The sequence below is a fragment of the Dipteris shenzhenensis genome, chromosome 7, assembly GCF_047967505.1.
Source record: "Dipteris shenzhenensis isolate YYH24624 ecotype China chromosome 7, Dip_SZ_1.0, whole genome shotgun sequence".
Lineage (NCBI taxonomy): Eukaryota > Viridiplantae > Streptophyta > Polypodiopsida > Gleicheniales > Dipteridaceae > Dipteris > Dipteris shenzhenensis.
This window is the reverse complement of record NC_141602.1, coordinates 10,153,432-10,174,091: the sequence shown is the minus strand read 5'-3', so window position 1 is coordinate 10,174,091 and position 20,660 is coordinate 10,153,432. Positions and strand designations below refer to the sequence as shown.

General features: G+C 43.4%; 1 protein-coding gene across 1 annotated transcript in view; it reads left to right on the top strand.

Annotated features, from left to right (window-relative positions):
- Positions 1-20,660, top strand: part of LOC147899930 (5'-3' exoribonuclease 3-like) — a 115,805-nt gene that overhangs the window by 57,734 nt on the left and 37,411 nt on the right. The window contains exon 14 of the mRNA XM_087376974.1: positions 10,336-10,406. Coding sequence (XP_087233100.1) covers positions 10,336-10,406 — 71 coding nt within the window. The remainder of the gene's footprint in view (positions 1-10,335; positions 10,407-20,660) is intronic.

The following is a 20,660-nucleotide window of genomic DNA, read 5'->3' as shown; positions in this document are numbered from 1 at the left end:
TCGACACATGACATAGTAGGTGGTGCATGGGTTTGGACATCATAGAGCAATGTAGCATATTTGTGCCAATAAACCGGGGCTGTGATGAGGATGGATGGCTTTGCCTTTGAGAGAAGCCCCCATGCAATAGTGGGGTCCTCTGTTGGGAAAGAGCTAGTCACTTCATCTAGCCTATGTGAGAGGAAAGCCTGCCTCTTGCGGTATGTAAAGTGCTATGAGATCCGGTGTGCTTGCTCACGTATAAGGTGGGATTTCATCTCTCGCCACTCTATCATCATCATAGATATGAGCAATCTTAGATGCGAACTGAAGAGAACTGCTGCACCCCCAGAGCCTCATATCCCATTATCATCGCAACTCCCATGTGCATCTTGTCACTATGTGTAGTCCTCTCTCCGGACTCACGGGTAGTCCTCTCTCCGGAATCACGCATGTCTCGGTGTAGAAGACGGTTGGTGGAGGTCCCTCTTGGATCAGTGCACAAGGTGTCATTACAGCTCCACGCTGCCATGCCCAATAGGTTTTGTACCTCCGCCCCATAGGTTGGACACCGCCATGTGTTGTTTGTTTCCCTCTCTCTTTCAATCGAATGATCACCTTACCATCTTTGTATGCAGGCTTTTTCCCTTCCTGTCTTGCTGCCATCACTCGGATCATCCCCTCCCTTCTATGCTCTTGTTGCAAGAGCTTGAGGTTATTATCTAGGTATGTCCTTGTCCCCTTCATTGTTGCCCGAATGTAGATCTGCCTGCTGTAGATCTGACCACTGCAGTTCACAATCTGACCACCATTGGCCTTGTTCGTGCATCAGCTTTACCCACTCTCCAGGCTGCCTCACAGGTGCGATTAATACCGACCTTGGTAATTAATGCTCCAGCATTGGCCATTGGGCTGTCACTTATTGCCAGTCCTCTGACAAGTACATTCAGGGCTTTGCTGTTCATTCTCGTGTCTTTGTCTAAAACATCAGATATGAATTCTTTCTTTCGGCTGAGATGACTTTCTTGACCATTTCCTTCTATTGTAGCATCTTTACCTTTCCTTTGGTTATCTACCGTGAGAGTTCCCTTCATTTCTTTGAGCTGTTGCAGCTCCATTTCCATGGCTTGCATCTTTGCATTGGTGTTGGTTTTTTCCAGCTCCCACTCAGCCTTCCCTTTCTCCCATCTTCTCTCTCATGTTTCTGTCTCCTCTACTTCTCTTGTATCACGTCAGCAAGGGCTTTGTCCATATGTGTCTTCTCACCCATCAATGCCACAGTTTTGGCTTCTAGATTGTCAATTTCCCAATCAACACCAAACAGAGTTTCTTAAGGTGAATAAGATCTTAAGATATGGCTTGAGGTGGTATCCCTGCCAGGTAGGAGGTCATTGCTGTCTTCTACGCAGCCCTTTCAGTGGAGGAATTTATCCTTGACAACAACCTGTATTGAATATGATTCGAATGCTTCACATTAACTCAATCATCTTAGATATGAACAAATATGGAGTGATTACCTCACAGTTCTATAAAGTAAGAGCGCCTTTATTTCTCTTTAGAAATCTAATCCTAATACTTCTCAAGAAGGCCTTTAATACAATAAAAGTAACAAAGAAACTCCACTTTGTTCTATGTTGTATTCTCGTCTTTGCTTATGTTTAGGATCCTTACACACAGAATCAAAATCTGAAATGGGGAGCTTCAAAGCCCATTTTCTTTTTAGCTCTTAGGTTAGTTCTATCCTCAAATATAAAATAAATAAATCAGTAAATAATATTTTTTTCTTTTGTTTGCATTAGTGTGTCATGTTGGAATATGGAAGCAAGAACTAGAACTAGAAATTGGAAATGAAATAACAAGACTGAAAGACAAGAAATACCTTGAGAAGAGTGTAGACAAGACACAAGCTAGACTGATAGATTACAATGATGTGACCCATTGAATATATGGGCCAAAGTACAAGATATAAAGCAAGAGTGCTTATGGGATACTTGTAGAAGTGCCACATGGCACACACTCAAGACATAAAGACTAGACTTAGACTTAGACTTAGACTTAGACTTAGACTTAGACTAATGTAGACTAGGAAATAGTACACTTAGTGTGCACTTATCTCCAACACCCTCCTTAAGTGGACACTAGGAGTAAGACAGAAAGACAAGACTAGAAGATAGACATAAAGACTGATAGACTGAGAGACAAGATAGAAAATAAAACCAGACTGACCGGTGAAAGACAGCTATGGCTTCAATATCACCACTCTTAAACGACGGGATTTATACTCTCGAGTCTCAAAAGCTCTCCCTCACTCCCTCTCACTGGAGATGCACTAGGGCCCAGGACAAATCGTCGGGCTGGACCCCCCCGAAGGTCTTTATTCATCCAAGAAAAATCTGTTACAGAAGTTCAGCGTAGAGCTATCTCGTAAATCTCCATCTTACAAAACGTGAATAATCTCTTCTTTTACAAGAGCTTCAAGCTCCATTCAAATTGGCAACATGCCACTTGTCTAAAATCTAGACTAAATGCTATTACAAGCCACTAAGGGCCATTCTGGAGTCTTCAAAGCTCTTGGTCACACGAACCGCCTCCTAGATGCTTGTCAGGCTCCCATTTCGCTTAGGAAAAATAATCCTTCCTAGTACCTGCAACAATTAATTAAAGCGCACCACCATGGTACCCATTAATTGTTAGCGCTTTGCATGCAAATAACACACTGTGGACTAATCCTAGTCACAGTGGGCGTCCCCACTGAACACATGTGCACGTCTAAACAAATGTATATACAAATAAAAATATATATATTCTCTGGTTGACCGGAGTCAATACTCTTGATTATAATTAAAGAGCTTTGACCAAAGGTCAAGGCGCCTTAATTATAGCCAAGTCTCTCTAACCGAAGTTGGCACATCTTGGTTAATCGGGGTTAACCCTCTTGGCGCATGCCAAGTCTTGTTGACCGAAGTCAACACTCTCTGACCGCAGTCAGGTTTACTTGACTAAAGTCAAGTATCTTTGACCGTAGTCAATCCTTTGACCATTAAAATAACTTTGACCATAATTAACACATATAAAGCTCTTTAATTATGATCAAATAAATGGTCAACTGTACTTTGACTTAGGATATTTACATTGTGGTAACATCCCCTCGGCTTCTATTCAGTTGACCTCAACTGAAAAGCTTCCTTGTAAACATCCAAAAGTTGTGGATGATCGGATAGCATGTCTTTGTCCATCCACTTGGCATCTAATGCCGTATAATTCTTGAATTTTACAAGATACCTGTAAAACTCCTTACCCTGAGGGCCTTTACGTATAATATGGTACACAATTTGCTCTGGCTGAAGGACTTCCTCCAGCTCATCCACTTCTGGTGGATCTTCCAAAAGATAGTGTTTCCATGTATGGATGGCATGAATTACAGCCAATAACTCTTTCTCATAGATTCCTAAATATCTTTCCGCATCCCGAAGTCGCCTGCTTTCATAGGCTACTACATGACCATTCTGATGCAATGCAGCCCCAACACATTCTCCACAAGCATCACAATCAACATCAAAAGACTGATAAAGATCCGGGACTACCAGAATAGGCTCTGTAGTCAACTTCTCCTTGAGTGTATTGAATGCTTTCTTCTGTGATAATCCCCATGTGAAGGCTGCATTTTTCTTAGTGAGGTCATGTAATGGAGCTGCGATATCAGCAAAATGTCTGATAAACCTTCTGTAGTAAGAACACAAGCCTAAAAAGCTTCGAACTTCATGCACAGTTTTCAGCTCTGGCCATTCCTGAATGGCACGGATCTTCGTTGGATCCATTTGTATCCCATTCTTGGATATTATATGCCCCAGATAGTGGATTTCTTCCAGGAAGAATTCACTTTTCTTGCTGTTTGCATAGAGCTGATGATTTCTCAGCTCTTGAAACACTATAGCAAGATGTTCTCTGTGGTCTTCCTCTGTCTTAGAAAAAACTAAGATATCATCAAAGAAAGTACCCGTAAAATGCCTGTACTTCCGGAAGATGCGATCCATCATTCTATTGAATGTGGCTGGAGCATTTGTCAACCCAAATGGCATCACTAAGTATTCATACAACCCGAATGTAGTGCGGAATGCTGTCTTGTGCACATCCTGAGGTTGTATCCTCACTTGGTGGTAGCCAATCTTTAAGTCTATCCTGCTGAAAACTGAAGCTCCATTTAACTGATCCAGGACATCATCAATGCGCGGAATAGGGAATCTATTCTTGATGGTCATTTTGTTCAGTGCGCGATAATCGACGCACATACGGAATGAACCATCTTTCTTCTGTACTAAGAGTACAGGGGAACAAAAAGGAGACGAGCTGGGCTGAATCAACCCTTTGGACAGCAAGTCCTGTACCTGAGCCATAATCTCCTCTCTCTGAGTCGCACTGACTCTATAAGGGGGTCTGTTTGGTGGCTCACTACCAGGCATTAACTCTATCTGATGATCTTCTGGTCTCTCTGGGGGTAACTCCCCTGGCAAAACATCAGAAAAACAATCTTTAAAGTTTACCAGAAATTGAAACTTATCTTTGTCTGCATCATTCATTTCAGCATGCATATCATTCTCTTTTTCTTTTACAAAAACCATGTACGCAGAAATTGCAGACTTTATTGCTTTACCGCATGAAACATCAGATACAATGGGGATAGTGTCCCCTTTATTCCTGGCAATTAAACGCTGATTTTTCCCCCTATGCACAAACTCCAGCACTCTTTCAGGAAGAGTCAACTTCACTGCCTTGCGGTGAAACCAAGGCATCCCCAAAACTACATCATAATGTTTCAGTGGAGAAATGAAGAAGTCTTCCTGATCCACATAACTCTGAACATGAAGACGGAGCTTCCCTATCAAGGGAGTAACTGGCACAGGATTTCCACAAAACATTTGATCGGCATCCAAAGCCCTGCCTAACTCTTCCGTCTTTATTCCCAGCCTCAGGGCTAGATCCTTTGATATAAAATTATCAGTAGCCCCTGGATCAAATAAAATTAGCGCTTGCTGGTCTCTAACTTTGCCCCATGATAGCAGCAATTCTCGTTCTTCTGGGTTCAAAGCATGACCCAGTATATCAGGAATTCCCCCCGCCATTGGCTTTTGTGGTCCTCGTGGCTTCTCTGCCTCTTTTCCCTTCGATGTTGAAGGCTTTTCTGGGCACTGGGCAGCCACATGCCCCTCTTTACCGCACCTGAAGCATTTCCCATCTCTACGGAATTCCGCTATCTGTTCAGGGGTGAATAGAGATTTGCCCTTATAAGTCTTTGAAAACTGAGTACCCCTCGGCTTCTGAGGCTGAAACCCTTTCTTTTCAGCCTTGGGGTACTCTTTCTTTTCTGATTTGGTAAAATCAGTTTTCTGTTTATCAGCACGTCCTGCATGCAAGGATGGCACTGTAGATGGATCTTGTAGCGGCACAAGACTCGCTACTGAAGCTGAATGCATAAGATCTTGAATATTCTTTGCCCCCAAAGCATTCACTACTGCCTGAATTCTTGGAGTGAGACCTGCTCTGTACTTCCTCATTTGGGTGCCTTTGGAGATCTTTTTGAACGGTGCAACCTGCAAATAAGCATCCCAGAACATTTGGTTGTACCCATCCACTGTATCTCCTGCATCCATGTGCAAGCTGTCCCAGTCTTGAAGAACATGGTCTCTAAACTGTTTAGGCATGAACTGCTGGTAGAAGGCTTTCTTGAAGCCCTTCCACTTCCTTGGGGCTGACCCATCTGTGGTCAGTGCACTCCACCACGCACTAGCCGTTGCTGTCAAGTGTAAACTGACCATTCTTAACTTGGAGGATTCTGAAAATTTTTATGTACCGAATGCAGCATCAAACTGTCTGATAAACTGCAATGCTTTGTCTGTATGACTATACTGTCCATTGTAGGTCATAAACTTGACATATTTTCCTCCCTCTTTAAATTCCTTGGTCGCTTTGGAAGACTTTCTCTTCCTAGACTTCTCGTGTTTCCTTCTTTTCCTGGATGATTTATCTGATAAGGAAGAAGAAGACACAGAGGTCGAACTCGAGGTAGACGATGATGGACTAGGAGATCGGTGATGATGCCTCGATCTCTTTTTACTATGGGACCGTCTCCTATGAGATCTATGAGATCTCTCTCTCTCAGGCTGTACACGAGAGTGTGCCTCCGGCATTGGCACATCATATACTGGATTAGGCATAGCTTCTGCTTGAAACAAATGCTGAGCCGTGGGATCCCTTTTGAGATTTTCTAGCTCTTGTATACGAGTGCGTACCATCTGTTCAAATTCTTGTTGAGTTTGCGGCACATTTTTTTGTCCTGGATGTACATCCCTATCTTGTGAATCCCACTGGATAGGTGATTGATCCATATTCTGAGATCTGCAGATTTCTCACACAGTGCGGGTAACTGATGCACACTACTTTTGCTTTTCCAACAGAAAAAGTACCTCAACAAGAGGTGTTTTGCATTCACAATCTATGCCAGTACTGGCTGTCAGTTCAAGGCATATACCCACACAGTTGCCAAAGCATCAACAACTATATCGCCCTTTTCTGGCTGCTGCAGATGGCTTCAAAAGGCATCTGTTTTTTTTTTTCCTCTTTTTACTGCTCAAAGGCATGCATACTCTTTTTTTGCAAATCTCTGATTTCTCTGTTTTTCTGCTGTTTTTCTGACAGTGAAAGTCTGACAAACAGATGAAAATTAGTAGCAGAAACAATCTCTGCAACTGTCTTCTTTTTTTTTTTTTTTGTAGACAGTAACCAGATAGTATCCGGCTGGTTACTCTAACCAGACTGACTGGTTCTGGTCTGGTTAGTCTGCAGCTAGACTAACTGGACCAGTTACACCAACCAAACTGATCTGGTTAGTTTGCAACTGAACCAACTAGACTGGTCACAGTCTGGTTACAGTGACCAGACTAGACTGGATGGGTCAAGTAACTGGACCTCTAACCAGTCCACTAACCAAGGTTAGGTTGGATAAACCCAGGGTCTGCCACCTCAGCCACCTGTCTAGCTGGCACTCCAGGTCAGCTACCACATGTCCTGCCACGTCATCTGTTGGACTGGTTGCCACGTCATCTAACACGTGTCCATATGACACATCAGCAAATATCTGTGCACTGCCACGTCAGCGCCTGTGCCACGTTTACTACCATGTCATCTGCTGACCTGGCTAGACGCCACATCAACGCACTACACGTGTCTGCCACGTATCACCGCACGTGTCAGTGTATCTGTGCATAGAGCCACGCCCGCCGCACCTTGGTGACCGTCGATCTGAGCCTTCACGAAGATTTGTTGAAGGTCTTCGTCAACATCTCTGTCAGACAACAGAATAGCACACCGTGCGTTGCCTTCACAAGGTCTTCAAGGATCTCCACGAATTCCTTTGGGCATACCATCCAGCGACCTCCCTGATACTCCTTCGCCAATTAGGAGGCCAAGAATCACCAGAATCGCTCCCATCTGCGCTTACTCTCCGTCAGGGGTATCACGCAGCCGTCTGCTCATTAATTCGTGGTCACGGAACCTTTTACATCGCCATTCACCAGCTGACACCCCGCGCTTGCCAACCATTCAGTGCCCGCGTAAGAACGTCTCTTTGGGGTCATCAGCACAAGATTGCCTTCCCGATTTCCATTGTTCGTCCTTTTGCATTCACAGGACCCCTTCCTTTGCCGTTCACGATGGCTCATGGAATCTCTCCTTAGCTTCCTTTGGGAATTCCATTACGTAATTACCCAACAAGACACGACGCTGCTTGGGCTCTTGCCTAAAAGAGGAGTTGCACTTCCGGTAGGCTACCACGACCATGTACAACCCACAATTGCGTTAGCTTAAGCCATAGCTAGTTAGGCCTTTCTGTACTCCATTCACTCACGCCAACTTTCGGGTCTCGAAAATGAAATACTGGATCACGCTACGCCAAAGATGTTTTCCCCGTATAGCTTACGCAATATGTTTAGCCAGACTTGCCGCCGTGTGCATAAACACTCGCATGCTCCTCTTTATTCCAACACTTTGAATCGTCAAAAACTTCAGTAAGTTTTTGAGCCTCGGCTCTGATACCAATAAAACCAGACTGACCGGTGAAAGACAGCTATGGCTTCAATATCACCACTCTTAAACGACGGGATTTATACTCTCAAAAGCTCTCCCTCACTCCATCTCACTGGAGATGCACTAGGGCCCAGGACAAATCGTCGGGCTGGACCCCCCCGAAGGTCTTTATTCATCCAAGAAAAATCTATTACAGAAGTTCAGCGTAGAGCTATCTCGTAAATCTCCATCTTACAAAACGTGAATAATCTCTTCTTTTACAAGAGCTTCAAGCTCCATTCAAATCGGCAACATGCCACTTGTCTAAAATCTAGACTAAATCCTATTACAAGCCACTAAGGGCCATTCTGGAGTCTTCAAAGCTCTCGGTCACACGAACCGCCTCCTAGATGCTTGTTAGGCTCCCATTTCGCTTAGGAAAAATAATCCTTCCTAGTACCTGCAACAATTAATTAAAGCGCACCACCATGGTACCCATTAATTGTTAGCGCTTTGCATGCAAATAACACACTGTGGACTAATCCTAGTCACGGTGGACGTCCCCACTGAACACATGTGCACGTCTAAACAAATGTATATACAAATAAAAATATATATATTCTCTGGTTGACCGGAGTCAATACTCTTGATTATAATTAAAGAGCTTTGACCAAAGGTCAAGGCGCCTTAATTATAGCCAAGTCTCTCCAACCGAAGTTGGCACATCTTGGTTAACCGGGGTTAACCCTCTTGGCGCATGCCAAGTCTTGTTGACCGAAGTCAACACTCTCTGACCGCAGTCAGGTTTACTTGACTAAAGTCAAGTATCTTTGACCGAAGTCAATCCTTTGACCATTAAAATAACTCTTTGACCATAATTAACACATATAAAGCTCTTTAATTATGATCAAATAAATGGTCAACTGTACTTTGACTTAGGATATTTACATTGTGGTAACAGAAAACATGACAGACAAAAGATCCTGAGACACCCCTCCTCAAGTAATATCCTCATATGGGTCCACAAGGGTAGGGACAAAATGGATCTAAAACACAGTCAGATTGATAGACAAATAGACAGACAGACAAGACTAAATAGACAGAAGACTGACTGTAGACAAATAGAAAGACCAAGACACTAGAACCCCTTGACCTACATCATCGGTGGTCAAGGTGTTAGACAAGTCATAGAAGTAATCAGAAAGCCCATTTCTCATCATGTGAGGAAGGAATAGCAGGATCAGCTGATGGAGATGTTGCAGCAACATGGGCTGAGGTAGATGCAGGGGCTGATGTAGAGGTTTTGGAGTAGCAGTCCCTCTCCCGGTGATTATCACGGCCACAAATGGTGCATGGATGAGCCTTGAAACAGTCCTTCTCCATATGATTAGTTTTGCCACAATGGGTGCAAGGCTTTCTTACCTTAGAACTTCCTTTCTTTGCTAAAAAAGCAGTGTCAGTTACCTTTCGTTGTTGAGTTCTTTCTTCCTCTTGGAGAGCATTGATGATACCCTCAAGAGAAGGATTATTATGATACTTGAAGGTAGTGACAAGAGTAGCATAGGTGTCAGGTAAGCTTTTGAGAAGCACAGCAATAGCAATGTCTTCGGAGATGGGAGACTTGACTGACGCAAGCTGAACCATAAGACTGCGAAGATAATTGACATGAGAGGCTATAGTAGCTAGGAAATAGTACACTTAGTGTGCACTTATCTCCAACATGTCATTGGTTTTCTCTTATTTGTGTTGGTTTATCTTTGTTTCCTTTTTGTTTAGGATTAATCTCTCTCCTCACTCTTTTCTTATTTTCTGCTTTGTTTATTCCTTTTTGTTATCGAAATTTTTGCTGTTTGGGTGGGTTAGTAAGTGCTAGGTTTATGCGACAAATTCTGAGATCTCGTGAAACCCATATGGCAGCTTATGCTTGGGTAGCGTAGTTTTATTTTTATTTTTGTACTTTACTCATAATTTTGTCTAAAGTCGTTTTCTTTGTACTTTCACTTGTTTTATGAAAATTTACTTTGTATATTCTAGTTTTATGAAGGCATATGTTCAAGAATTTAGTTTGAATAGCTATCAGTCATCAATGTAGAGTCTATATCACGGCGGAAGGGTAGTTTGTAATCGTACCCTAACTATGTTTATGATGTATTGTGCCACTTCCAAAAGTTGTTTCTAAATATTGTGGTTACGTAGAGTCTTCAAAAGACATTAAAATTGAATGGTTGTTTTTGTTTTTAAAGTTCTACTATAGTTTTTTGAATTGCTTCTCTAAATATGTGTCGAACTACCATGCAGGCAATCAAGTACACCGAGGGCCTTTGTTGGGTGATGCGTTACTATTACCAAGGCGTGTGCTCTTGGCAGTGGTAAGCTTGGTTCCAAAGCTCGTTTAATCGAGCAAGCAATAGAAAACAAATGCAGATGATTGCTAAAAATGAAGTTAACCCTCATTTCTCAACATTGGTAACTTGAAATTGCTGACATGGTCATTTTAGCATGTTGTAACGTGGTGCCCTTTTTAAAGTTCTGAGTTTCCATCTCAATTGTATATTTATAGAACACGGGGACCCAAGGTTCAAATCCAAGACGATTAAGAGCTATGTTTGGAAAGTAGATGAAAGTGGAGCACCTTAATCTTATGTGTTTAGTATTCAAATGGGAAGGTGGTGTGATGAGAGAGAGAGAGAGAGAGAGAGAGAGAGAGAGAGTATTAAAAGTATTTGGAAAATCAAAGGGTCTATGAGACTAAAAAAGACATGATACAATGAGTTGAGGGGTGGAGCCTTTGAATGGGCATCAACCACAAGGAAAAATCCATGATCATAATGATATTGATACATAAAGAGAAGAACTCTTAGAGCTCACGGAGAGTGTGAGGACTTGTGGCACTGTTATGAACATTTGGGGAGGGTTGGTTAAGAAGTCAAGCCTAAGAGAGGGTTGGCGATTGTGAGGCTGTTGTGGCAGGATAGAACCCATAATGGGACATTGACAACTATCAGTATATGTGGTCCATTGTGGTCTCATAGCAATGGCTCTGCCATGAACATCTTCGGGAGGCCTCGCGGGCCTATGAGACAAAGTACAACCAAAGAGTGACTCATACAAGCCCTATCGGCTGAGGCAAACGGCACAAGGCCCTTGATGACTGCTATGCTAATAATTCAAAACTCAAACACTCGAGACTGGTGCTCAAAATACACATATCCAAGTGCCATGATGGCGCTCTCGTGGAATGTGAAGATGTCTCGTATCTGTCTCTATGAAGTCATCTCTCGTTGTGGTGGTGTGCGTGGTCTCCATGATCTATGTATCCGATGGGCCATATCAAGAGTGGTGCCTCGGCTCGACGGTCCCCTTTGAGGAGGGCTGAGATCGGTTGAACCTCCATCATGCGTGCTTTGGTCACTCTCTGCATCGTGCGAGGTCTCTGGGTCTTAGGCTGAGCCGTTCCCCGTAGTCTCTTTCTGTTGACCCACTCTACTCTCATGTCAGCTATCTCCTCGTCCTCCACTCCACTATGTCTCGGGAGTAACTCGAATGCATAGAAATCGAGAAAGAAAGAAAGAAAGAAAGTGTATTATTGTCCACTAAAGGCCAAAATGGGCCCATGGGACATCAAGAACTCTGCATACAAGATAGCACAAAATCAACGTGCCACAAAGAAGAGGCATCGTCGAATATCATCTAAGTGCTACGCAATACAATGCAAGTGAAAGTACATAATGTCAAATCTGAGCCTAAAAACAAAGTAAACTAGATGGAAGGAAACCGCCCCTGGGTGCAAAATGGGGGGATGAGTACAATATGCCAATGCAAAGATACAAGTCCAGGTGTCACGGAGTCTGAGAACCAAAATAATACTGGAAATCCTGTCCATCGACTCTGCCTCCTGCTATGAGAGAGAGAGAGAGAGAAGAAGAAGAAGAAGAAGAATATATTATCGTCCTCTGAAGACCAAAACCGGCCTATGGGACCTGAGCAATACAATATCACAAGTACATGAAAGCTCCTCCCGAAGATGGGAGGGTGGAAAGAGAAACCACCTTCTAGGATTCAGGTGGATTCCTATGCTTGAAGAGCTTATACACAAATGTTCCTAAAGCTGAAGGTGACCCTTTATGCAGCAAATCAGCCAGTTTGTTATGTCCCTCAAGGAGGTGATTGAACTCTTCCCTAATGTGTGCATAGTGAGGGCATATCATTACCATGTGTTCTTCTGTTTCAACCATACCTTGATCACATAGTTGGCATATTCTACTCTCCCTTGGCATCTTTTTCCATCCCCCTGTTTCTATTTGCAGCTGGTGTGATCGGGTGCGAAGTGAGGCTAAAGCCCACTGCTATAGGTGTACATATGTACTTCTGCGTTGTTGTCTCCCTTCCTGTATAAATTGACCAATATTCGGGGTTGATATATGTGCGATAGTACTCAAATTTATCTTTGTTTTCTGCTGTTTGCCATTTCCTGTGTAGTGCATTCAGCAGGTCATAATGAAAAGCCTCTTCATCAATCTCCTCTGAAGAGTAGTTTAAATACTCTTCTACTTCCCACTTCTTGAACCATTTTTTTAGGTCCTGTGCCCATCCGGATGTCAAAATCTTGCCCTTGTTTGTCTTTTGAAGCTTCTGACTTTCTTTCCATGCTCTCTTTGGTAGCCTTTCATTATCCATGCCCTTGACCTTTGTGATGTATCTGAGTACTCTCTTCAGAGCATGTAGCTCTATGGGTATACATCCTGTCTCTAGGAGTAACAAAGAGTATGGTGTAGTAGCCTTGATGCCCAGGTGCCTCCTAATGAAAGACTTTTGCATTTTCTCTATCTCATTCCACGTTGATGGAGATATACTCCCACCCCATACCTCTACTCCGTAGAGTACTGTCTGTATCACATATGCCCCAAAGATCATATTTCGTACTTGCCACCTTCTCGTATTGCTATTGTTGCACTCATTTTCAAATTGGAAGTATTTTGCCCATCCTGCATCAAGTCTCCGTTGCACACAGCTGTTCCATCTATTATTGGCGGGGATTTCAATACCCAAGTATTTGAATGAGTGCACTGTCTCAATGGGTTGTCCTTTATATAAGATTTGGAGGGGGCTGCTTGGCTGTATAGTCTTGACTATCATGAGTTTAGTTTTGTTGACATTAATAGCCATCCCACTCTCTGCACAAAATATGCTGAAGATATCCATCATTTTTTGCATCTTACTTTCACTATCAGTGAAAACAACCACATCATCTGCGTAAAGAAGCAACCAAATCACGAGACCTGCTAGATGAGGGCTGTATAACTCATCTTTACATGCTTCTTCATTCACCAACTCCTCAAGTCTATCAATGCATAGGCCGAACAAAGTGGGTGAGAGCGGACATCCTTGTTTTACCCCCATATTACTATAGAACTCTTGTGACATCCCATCCTTACATTTTAGTTGACATTTTACTTTCTCATAAAGTCTAAAGACAGCAAACCTTATTTCCTCGGGCACCCCTATGCATTCCATTCTCTCCCATAGCACATCCCTAGGCACTGTATCAAATGCCTTCTTAAAGTCAATGAAACAACAGAAGAGTGGCTTCCCCTTGAGGCGGCTTTCCTCCATCAAAACTCGAAGAGTGACTAGGTGATCCACTGTACACAGTGTTTTGGTCTGAAACCAGCTTGTCCCATTGCTCTTTTATTTTCTTTCTCTGCCCAAGCACTCAATTTTGCCTCTACTATTGTGCTATATAGTTTGGCTAGAGTGGAACATACCATAATTGTTCTGTAATTTGTTAATTGATTGCGGTCACCCCCTTTGTAGATTGGTTTGATCCAATTCTCTTGCCATTCTGTTGGGAAACCATGCATCAAAGCCTGATTTAGTGCCATTGCTATGTGCCTTTGCGTGTGCTCATTGGTCCACTTAATGAGTTCAGCCACTAGGTGTAGAGTGTCTGCTGCCTTTCCATTTACCATTTTCTTGAGGCCATCTTGTACATCTTTCAATGAGAAAAGACCCTGAGTATTACTGCTGAGAGGTATGCTCACCATGGGCCGAGCCTTGGGATGTGTGTAGCTGTTGAGCATATTCCAGCATCTGTGTTTCTGTAAAATCTCCCATAATGTCATTTGACCTTTGTTTAATTCCTTTCCATGCTCTTCTAGGATGCTTGATAAAATCAATTGCATCAGTCCATTCCTTGTTCACAATATGTGCACGTCTTTTTTTACGTGTAAGTGCATGGAGCTGTTTCTCAGCTGTTCTTTTCTCATCCCCCATTGGGATTCCCTTTAGTGCATTCCTAGCTGCCTTGCACTCAGCATCAAACCAAACATTGTATGGTAGCCCTTTCTTGCATTCTTTATTGCTCTTTTTGTACCCCAAAACTGACTTGGCTGTAGTGAGAATAGCATTTTTCAATTCTGTCCACCCAGTTTTCTGTTTTCCCAGCAGACACGTCTCTAGAGTTTCAGCGTACTCCACCTTCTTTGCCTCATTTATATGATAGTTGCATTCAACTGTTTTGCGCTCTTCTAAAGTTGCCTTGGCAAGTAATATATCAAGCTCCACATATAGTGGTGTGTGATCTGAATCAGGGGACTTTGAGCCAAGTGAGAAATTGTGAATGAGATGGCAAGCTTCCAAACCAATCAATGCATAGTCGATCACACTAGCCCCTCCACTGGCAGGGAAACAAGTAGGGGTATTTGATTTTGGGAAAAGGGCTGTGCCATTCACCACCAACATGTGCATTCCATTCATCAATTGCTCCAATGCCCTACCATGTGCATTCACTTCCTTATCCTTCGAGCATCTACACCAAATGGGGTCAATGTCTATCTCATGTTCCTTGATGTATTCTTGCTGAGTGGGATAGTGAAACTGTAGATCTCCTATCCGTGCATTGAAATCACCAATGAGCAAAACATTTCCTTTTTTGTTGAACATAGCTATATCCAAGCACAGGTCTCCAAGTGGCTGGGTTGGGTCAACCTCATGTCTTTGGTAGAAGGGAGATTCTCTATGAGGAATGTAGCACCCTGCAATGTAAAGTGGTGAGTGCATTCCTTTTACCATGATCCATATGAAGCGTTTGTGGATGTCATCTTTGGCTATGGAAATCATGTCTTGTATATGCTCCTTGTATATGCATGCTACCCCTCCTTGCCCTCGTAGGCCAACTTGCTTTTGCCAGATGGAGTGCACCACGTATCCATTAATTTTAGGAATTCTGCATATGTCCCTTTCCCAAGTCTCTGCGAGAAAAATAATGTCTGCATCATGCATAACTTCATTCAATCCAGCCCCTTTATGCCAAGGGAAACCTCTACAATTCCAAAACATGATCTTCAACTTCTTTTGGGTTCCATAGGCCGCGTGTTCCTAGAGGGCCTGTTCAGCTCCTTGCTCTTTTTTTTTTATTCGGGCCTCATACATACGTCTCCTTTCTTCTTGCTGCTTGGGGGTGCGGTCTTCTGTCACGTAGAAAGATGTTCCCTTTAAGTAAATCTTGCTGCTGTCCAAAATGATTTCTCTCTTGCGTGGGTCAAGCATGGTGCAAACAATTGCTCGCTGACTCGAATTTTCATCTCTCTTTCTCCCTACTGTGTGTGCCCCAAAGACCACAACTTCTTGCATGGCAAAGTGCTCCACAAAAAAGTCCCCTACATCCTTTGCAAGTGAGAGGGGTGTTTCCTTTTCTTTTTCTACTAGACCTCGTATGACAATGTTCTGTGATCTTTTTTCTCTCTCTCTATACTCATCAACATCTATCTTACCTTCTGATTTTTCCCCCTTGTCTAGATGTGCATCTGGCGAGGCATGTCCATTTACTATATTTGCCCATGTCACTGAAGTGTTTGTCTGTGGCTTGCATTCTATTTGAGGCTGTGGTGCCGTATTTTCTTTCATCTTTTCCAAAGTCTGTTCCAGCTCACATAATTTTTCCTCTTGACTGATATTTTTTTCCTCCAAACTGTTTATGGAGCTCTCTTGTATGGCCACCTTTTGCTCCAAATCTTTATTTCTGTACTGTAAGTGTTGGCACTTCAAAGAGAGTGCATGTATCTCTTGCTGTTGGCGATCCAATGTGCTTTGCAGAGCTGTTAGAAACACCCAAATTCCAGATTCATTAGGAAAATTGTCTATTGTAGCTCCTTGCACTGACATGAGCGGGGCTGCTAAAATGTTTCCTTGAACAGGAATAAAAGGGACTGCTTGTCCATCTAAAATGGTGGGGGGTGGCTCATCTCCGACTGTCATTTGTAGAGAGAGAGAGAGAGAGAGAGAGAGAGAGAGAGAGAGAATAGAATATAATAGAATAGAATGTTGTATTATCGTCCTCTGGGGGCCGAAAAACGACCCATGGGACCTCATCTGATCAGAGAAGATACAAAAAAGGAAGTCTCTGTCCTCCAAAGAGGAAGGGGCGATAAAGTAACATAGTATCACTGCTTTATAGCCTACGACATCGTGCATTGTTCTCTGAGCTTAAGAATCCTACCAATATATGTGCCCAAGATAGGAGGATGTACATCGTGAGTAGGCTCACAAGATTTGAGTGCCTCTCTACGACATTCTGAAAATCTTTCCTTATGTGGGCATACTGTGGGCATGTCAATGAAACATGTGCTTCTGTCTCCACGTCTTGCAAATCACACATTTGGCAAATTCATCGATCTCTTGAAGTATCTCCCCAGGCTCCTCTCTCCACCTCTAGCATATGAGAACGGGTACGCATACTTGCAATATTACGCCTAACATTAATAGGTATGGGCATGCTTATGTATCTTTGAACATTGTCCTTTGCTTGAGCATATGTGCTCCAATAGCTGGGACTAATATGTTGGCAATAGTATTCAAACTTAGCTCTTTTCTTAGCTGATTGCCATTTATGATGCAATGCTTCAAGGAGCGCTTTTTGCAGTGCCTCCTCATCCATTTTGTCTGAGGGGCTATCTAAATATGAGGCAACTTTCCACCTTTGGAACCAGCCATGAATATCTAGCCACCATCCTGAGGATAGTATCTTACTCTTATTTGTTTTTTGAAGTCTTCTACTTGCTTCCCATGCCTTTCTTGGTAGTCTGTGTATGTCCATGGCCTTGACCTTCTTGATGTATTTGAAAACTCTTTCCAATGCCCTTATTTCAATTGGTTTGGTGCCAGTCTCTAGAAGCATGATTGAGTAGGGTGTGGTAATTTTGATTCCCAAGTGCCTTCTGATGAATGATTTTTGCATCTTCTCAATATCATCCCATTTTGATGCTGAGATACTTCCTCCCCAAACTTCCACCCCATATAACACTGTCTGTACAACATATGCATCAAAAAGGATTTGTCTAATACCCCATCTTATAGTGTCACTATTCATGCAATCATTCTCAAGCTGATAGTACTTACCCCACCCTGCATCAATCCTTCTTTGAACACAATCACTCCACCTGTTATTTGCTGGTATATCCACCCCTAGGTATTTGAAAGTTTGCACTCTTTCAATTTGCTGGCTAATACTGCATATGCCAAGATTTGAGACAGTGGGCATCCCTGTTTCACCCCCATATTGCTGTAGAATGCTGTTGATAGCCCATTTTTTCCCTTGAGTTCGCATGTTACCTTCTCATTTAGCCTGAAAACTGCTATCCTGAGTTGGTGTAGTACTTCCAACTGCAACATTCTCTCCCATAAACTGTTTCTGGGCACCATATCGAATGCTTTCTTAAAATCTATAAAGCAACAAAAAAGGGTTTTGCCTTGTAGCCTACTCTCCTCCATTAGAACTCGTATAGTGACCAGATGATCCACAATGCTGTGAGCTTTCCTAAAGCCTGCTTGTCCCCAATGGCCCTTTTTTTATGCAACTCTGCCCATAGGCTGAGTTCTGACTCAATTATTGTGCTAAACAGTTTTGCCATTGTGGAGCTCACCATTATGGTTCTATAATCGGTAAGTTGATTGCGGTTCCCTCCTTTGTAAAGTGGCTTTATCCACTAGATCCTCCACTAGGTGGGAAGCATGTTGGTACCCCTGTTTGTGGGTATAAACCTGCCCCATTCATCACGATCAAACGGAGGCCATTGATCATGGTAGTTAATGCATCACCATGTGCATTGGCCTTCTTATCATGTGAATGACGGCACCAACTATGATCTATGTGCATTTCCTCTTCTTTGTTGTACTCATGCTCTGTGAGGGGCTGAAATTGTGTGTCCCCTATACGCGCATTCATATCACCCAGCACCATCACATGTCCTTCAAGTTTGAAATGTGCCACATCCAAGCATAGGTCTCCGTATGGATCTGATGCATCTTTACCAAACCTTTGATAAAATGGGGAGTCTTGATGTGGGATATAGCATCCTGCAATAAATAGTGGCATTGACTGCGTTTTGACCTTGATCCATATATACCTTTTATGTGGATCATCTTTGCATATACTCACCATGTCTTCTAAGTGCTCTTTGCATAAGCATGCCACCCCTCCTTGCCCACGTTTACCAACATTTGATTGCCATAGAGAGTGCACTTTGTAACCATGAATTGGGGGGAGTCTGCATATGTCCATTTCCCATGTCTCAGCCAGAAAGATTATATCAGATTATTTCAAGCACGTCAGAGAGAGAGAGAGAGAGAGAGAGAGAGAGAGAGATGTATTACCGTATGCGAGAGGCCTCCGCGGCCTTTGAGACAAAGTTCACGCCAAAAAGGTAGCTCATACAAGCCACTGAGGGCTAAAGCAAAGGCGTAGCATGCAACGGTTATCTGATCGTGTAATTCACGGCAAGACCTTTTTTAAACCTTTAGAAAGGAATGAGCGTTGTTTACCATAGAGAGAGAAAGGAGGTGAGGGTAGAGAGAGAGTAGAGTCGACAACCGATTGGGTCCCTGTACCCACTGAGGGCCCCCTCCTCCAATCAGGGGAGAATATGCTTTATACTTGGAGAACTGAGAAATACAAAGAACACTCTTCAAGAGAGCATGGAACACGCTTTTGAAGAGCTCACTGTGCACACATATAGCAGACCCAAAGACCTGAGAGGCAAGGCTGACCAATACCGAGACCTTGATGCTGTCCACATTGACGTTGTAGGATGCTTCTGCAAGGCAAGGAAGAGGCTTGTGCTGTTTACAAGAATGCAGGGTTACTGCGTAAGTGAGAGAGTGAAAACTAGAAGTGATAGATCCTATGAGAGAATTGAGAGATGACTGAAATATAGAGCTGAGAGTGAGCTTTGTAAACTGTAAAGAGAGCTGAGAAAGCTGAGGAAACAGTGTCCAAACCTCTCTCTGTTTGCTGGTCCAAACCTCCGACTGTTGTGCTGTGTGGTCACCTTCAGATCAGGCTGAATTGATGGTCGAGGGACTGACGCTAGAGCAGGGCCAGATCTGAGGATCTCAGGGTCTGCAGAGGAGGCTGAAGTGGAGCTGTAGGAGGACTGAAGGCAGGAGCAAACTGAATGAGAAAATAGGGCAGCCAAGGGGCCCTTTTATAGGGCTGGGCTGAGCCAACCCAGTCTGTAAACAGACCGACTCAGTCTGTTTTACAGACTGGTTGGCCTACAACCAGCCTATAAAAAGCCCTCCCTGGCTCATTTGCCAGGGGAGTTTTTGGGCAGCCTTTGCAGGCTGCCTTGCCTGCTTTGTCCAGCCTTTGGGGACCCTAAAGGGACTCCTAACCTAGGCTAAGACCTAAACTATAAGATGGAAACACTTAACCTACTGTTCTCCAGTGGATACTAGTGAACAAGAACTGACTACTGAGTTGACCTAAGGCTGAGAGACTGACCTACGTAGCTTCTTGACTACCTTGGGCAAGGGCTCACAAAGGGGTCACAGCATACGACAAAATCTCCTATCTGGGAACTATAATGCACTTGTCGATGTAGCCAGTGTGTCACCTTGCACCCAAGTGTAGGGGTGCATGTGACATTCTCTCCTTTACTTGGCGGTAGGTTCATTGCTTCCAAGTAGTCCGCCAATATCTGGGGAAACTCCTGGAAAAAATCTTCGTCCAACCACACTGCTTCATGGGTACCTTGATCACGGAACTTGGTGTAAAACTCTCAGATCTTGCGTCTTGACCCATGCTTGAATTTATGAAGAAGGATCTGTTCTGGTTGGAAAACTTTGGCTTCATCAAGAACTTCAGGTTGTTGCTCGTCGGAAATCTCTGAAAGAGGCGGTCCAAAAATATGGCTTCAACCAAGCTACATGGAACACGTTGTGCATAGTCCAACTGTATGGTAGGCGTAACTTCGTTGAGAAATCGTTGATCTTTTGAATAATAGGGAATGGTCCGAAACTCCTGAAGGACAGCTTAGGGCATCGCTTGCCAACCTGCTTCAATTGCTTGATAATGCGTAAATACACCCATTGACCCTCTTTATACTGGACATCTATGATCTTGTCTAGATTTATTAGCTTGGCGTGTATACGATGCTTGAGCTTTGGCGATGCGGCTTTTCACGGACTCCGTAATCTCTGCCGTGGATTCAATGGTTTTGTTGGCTTCAAGAGATGGAGACATCATCCGGGTGAGGAGTGAGGTAAATCGCCGTCCAAATGTTGCTTCATAAGGTGTGCGACGAATACTCGAAGAATAGGTATCGTTCAGAATGGCTTGCACAAGC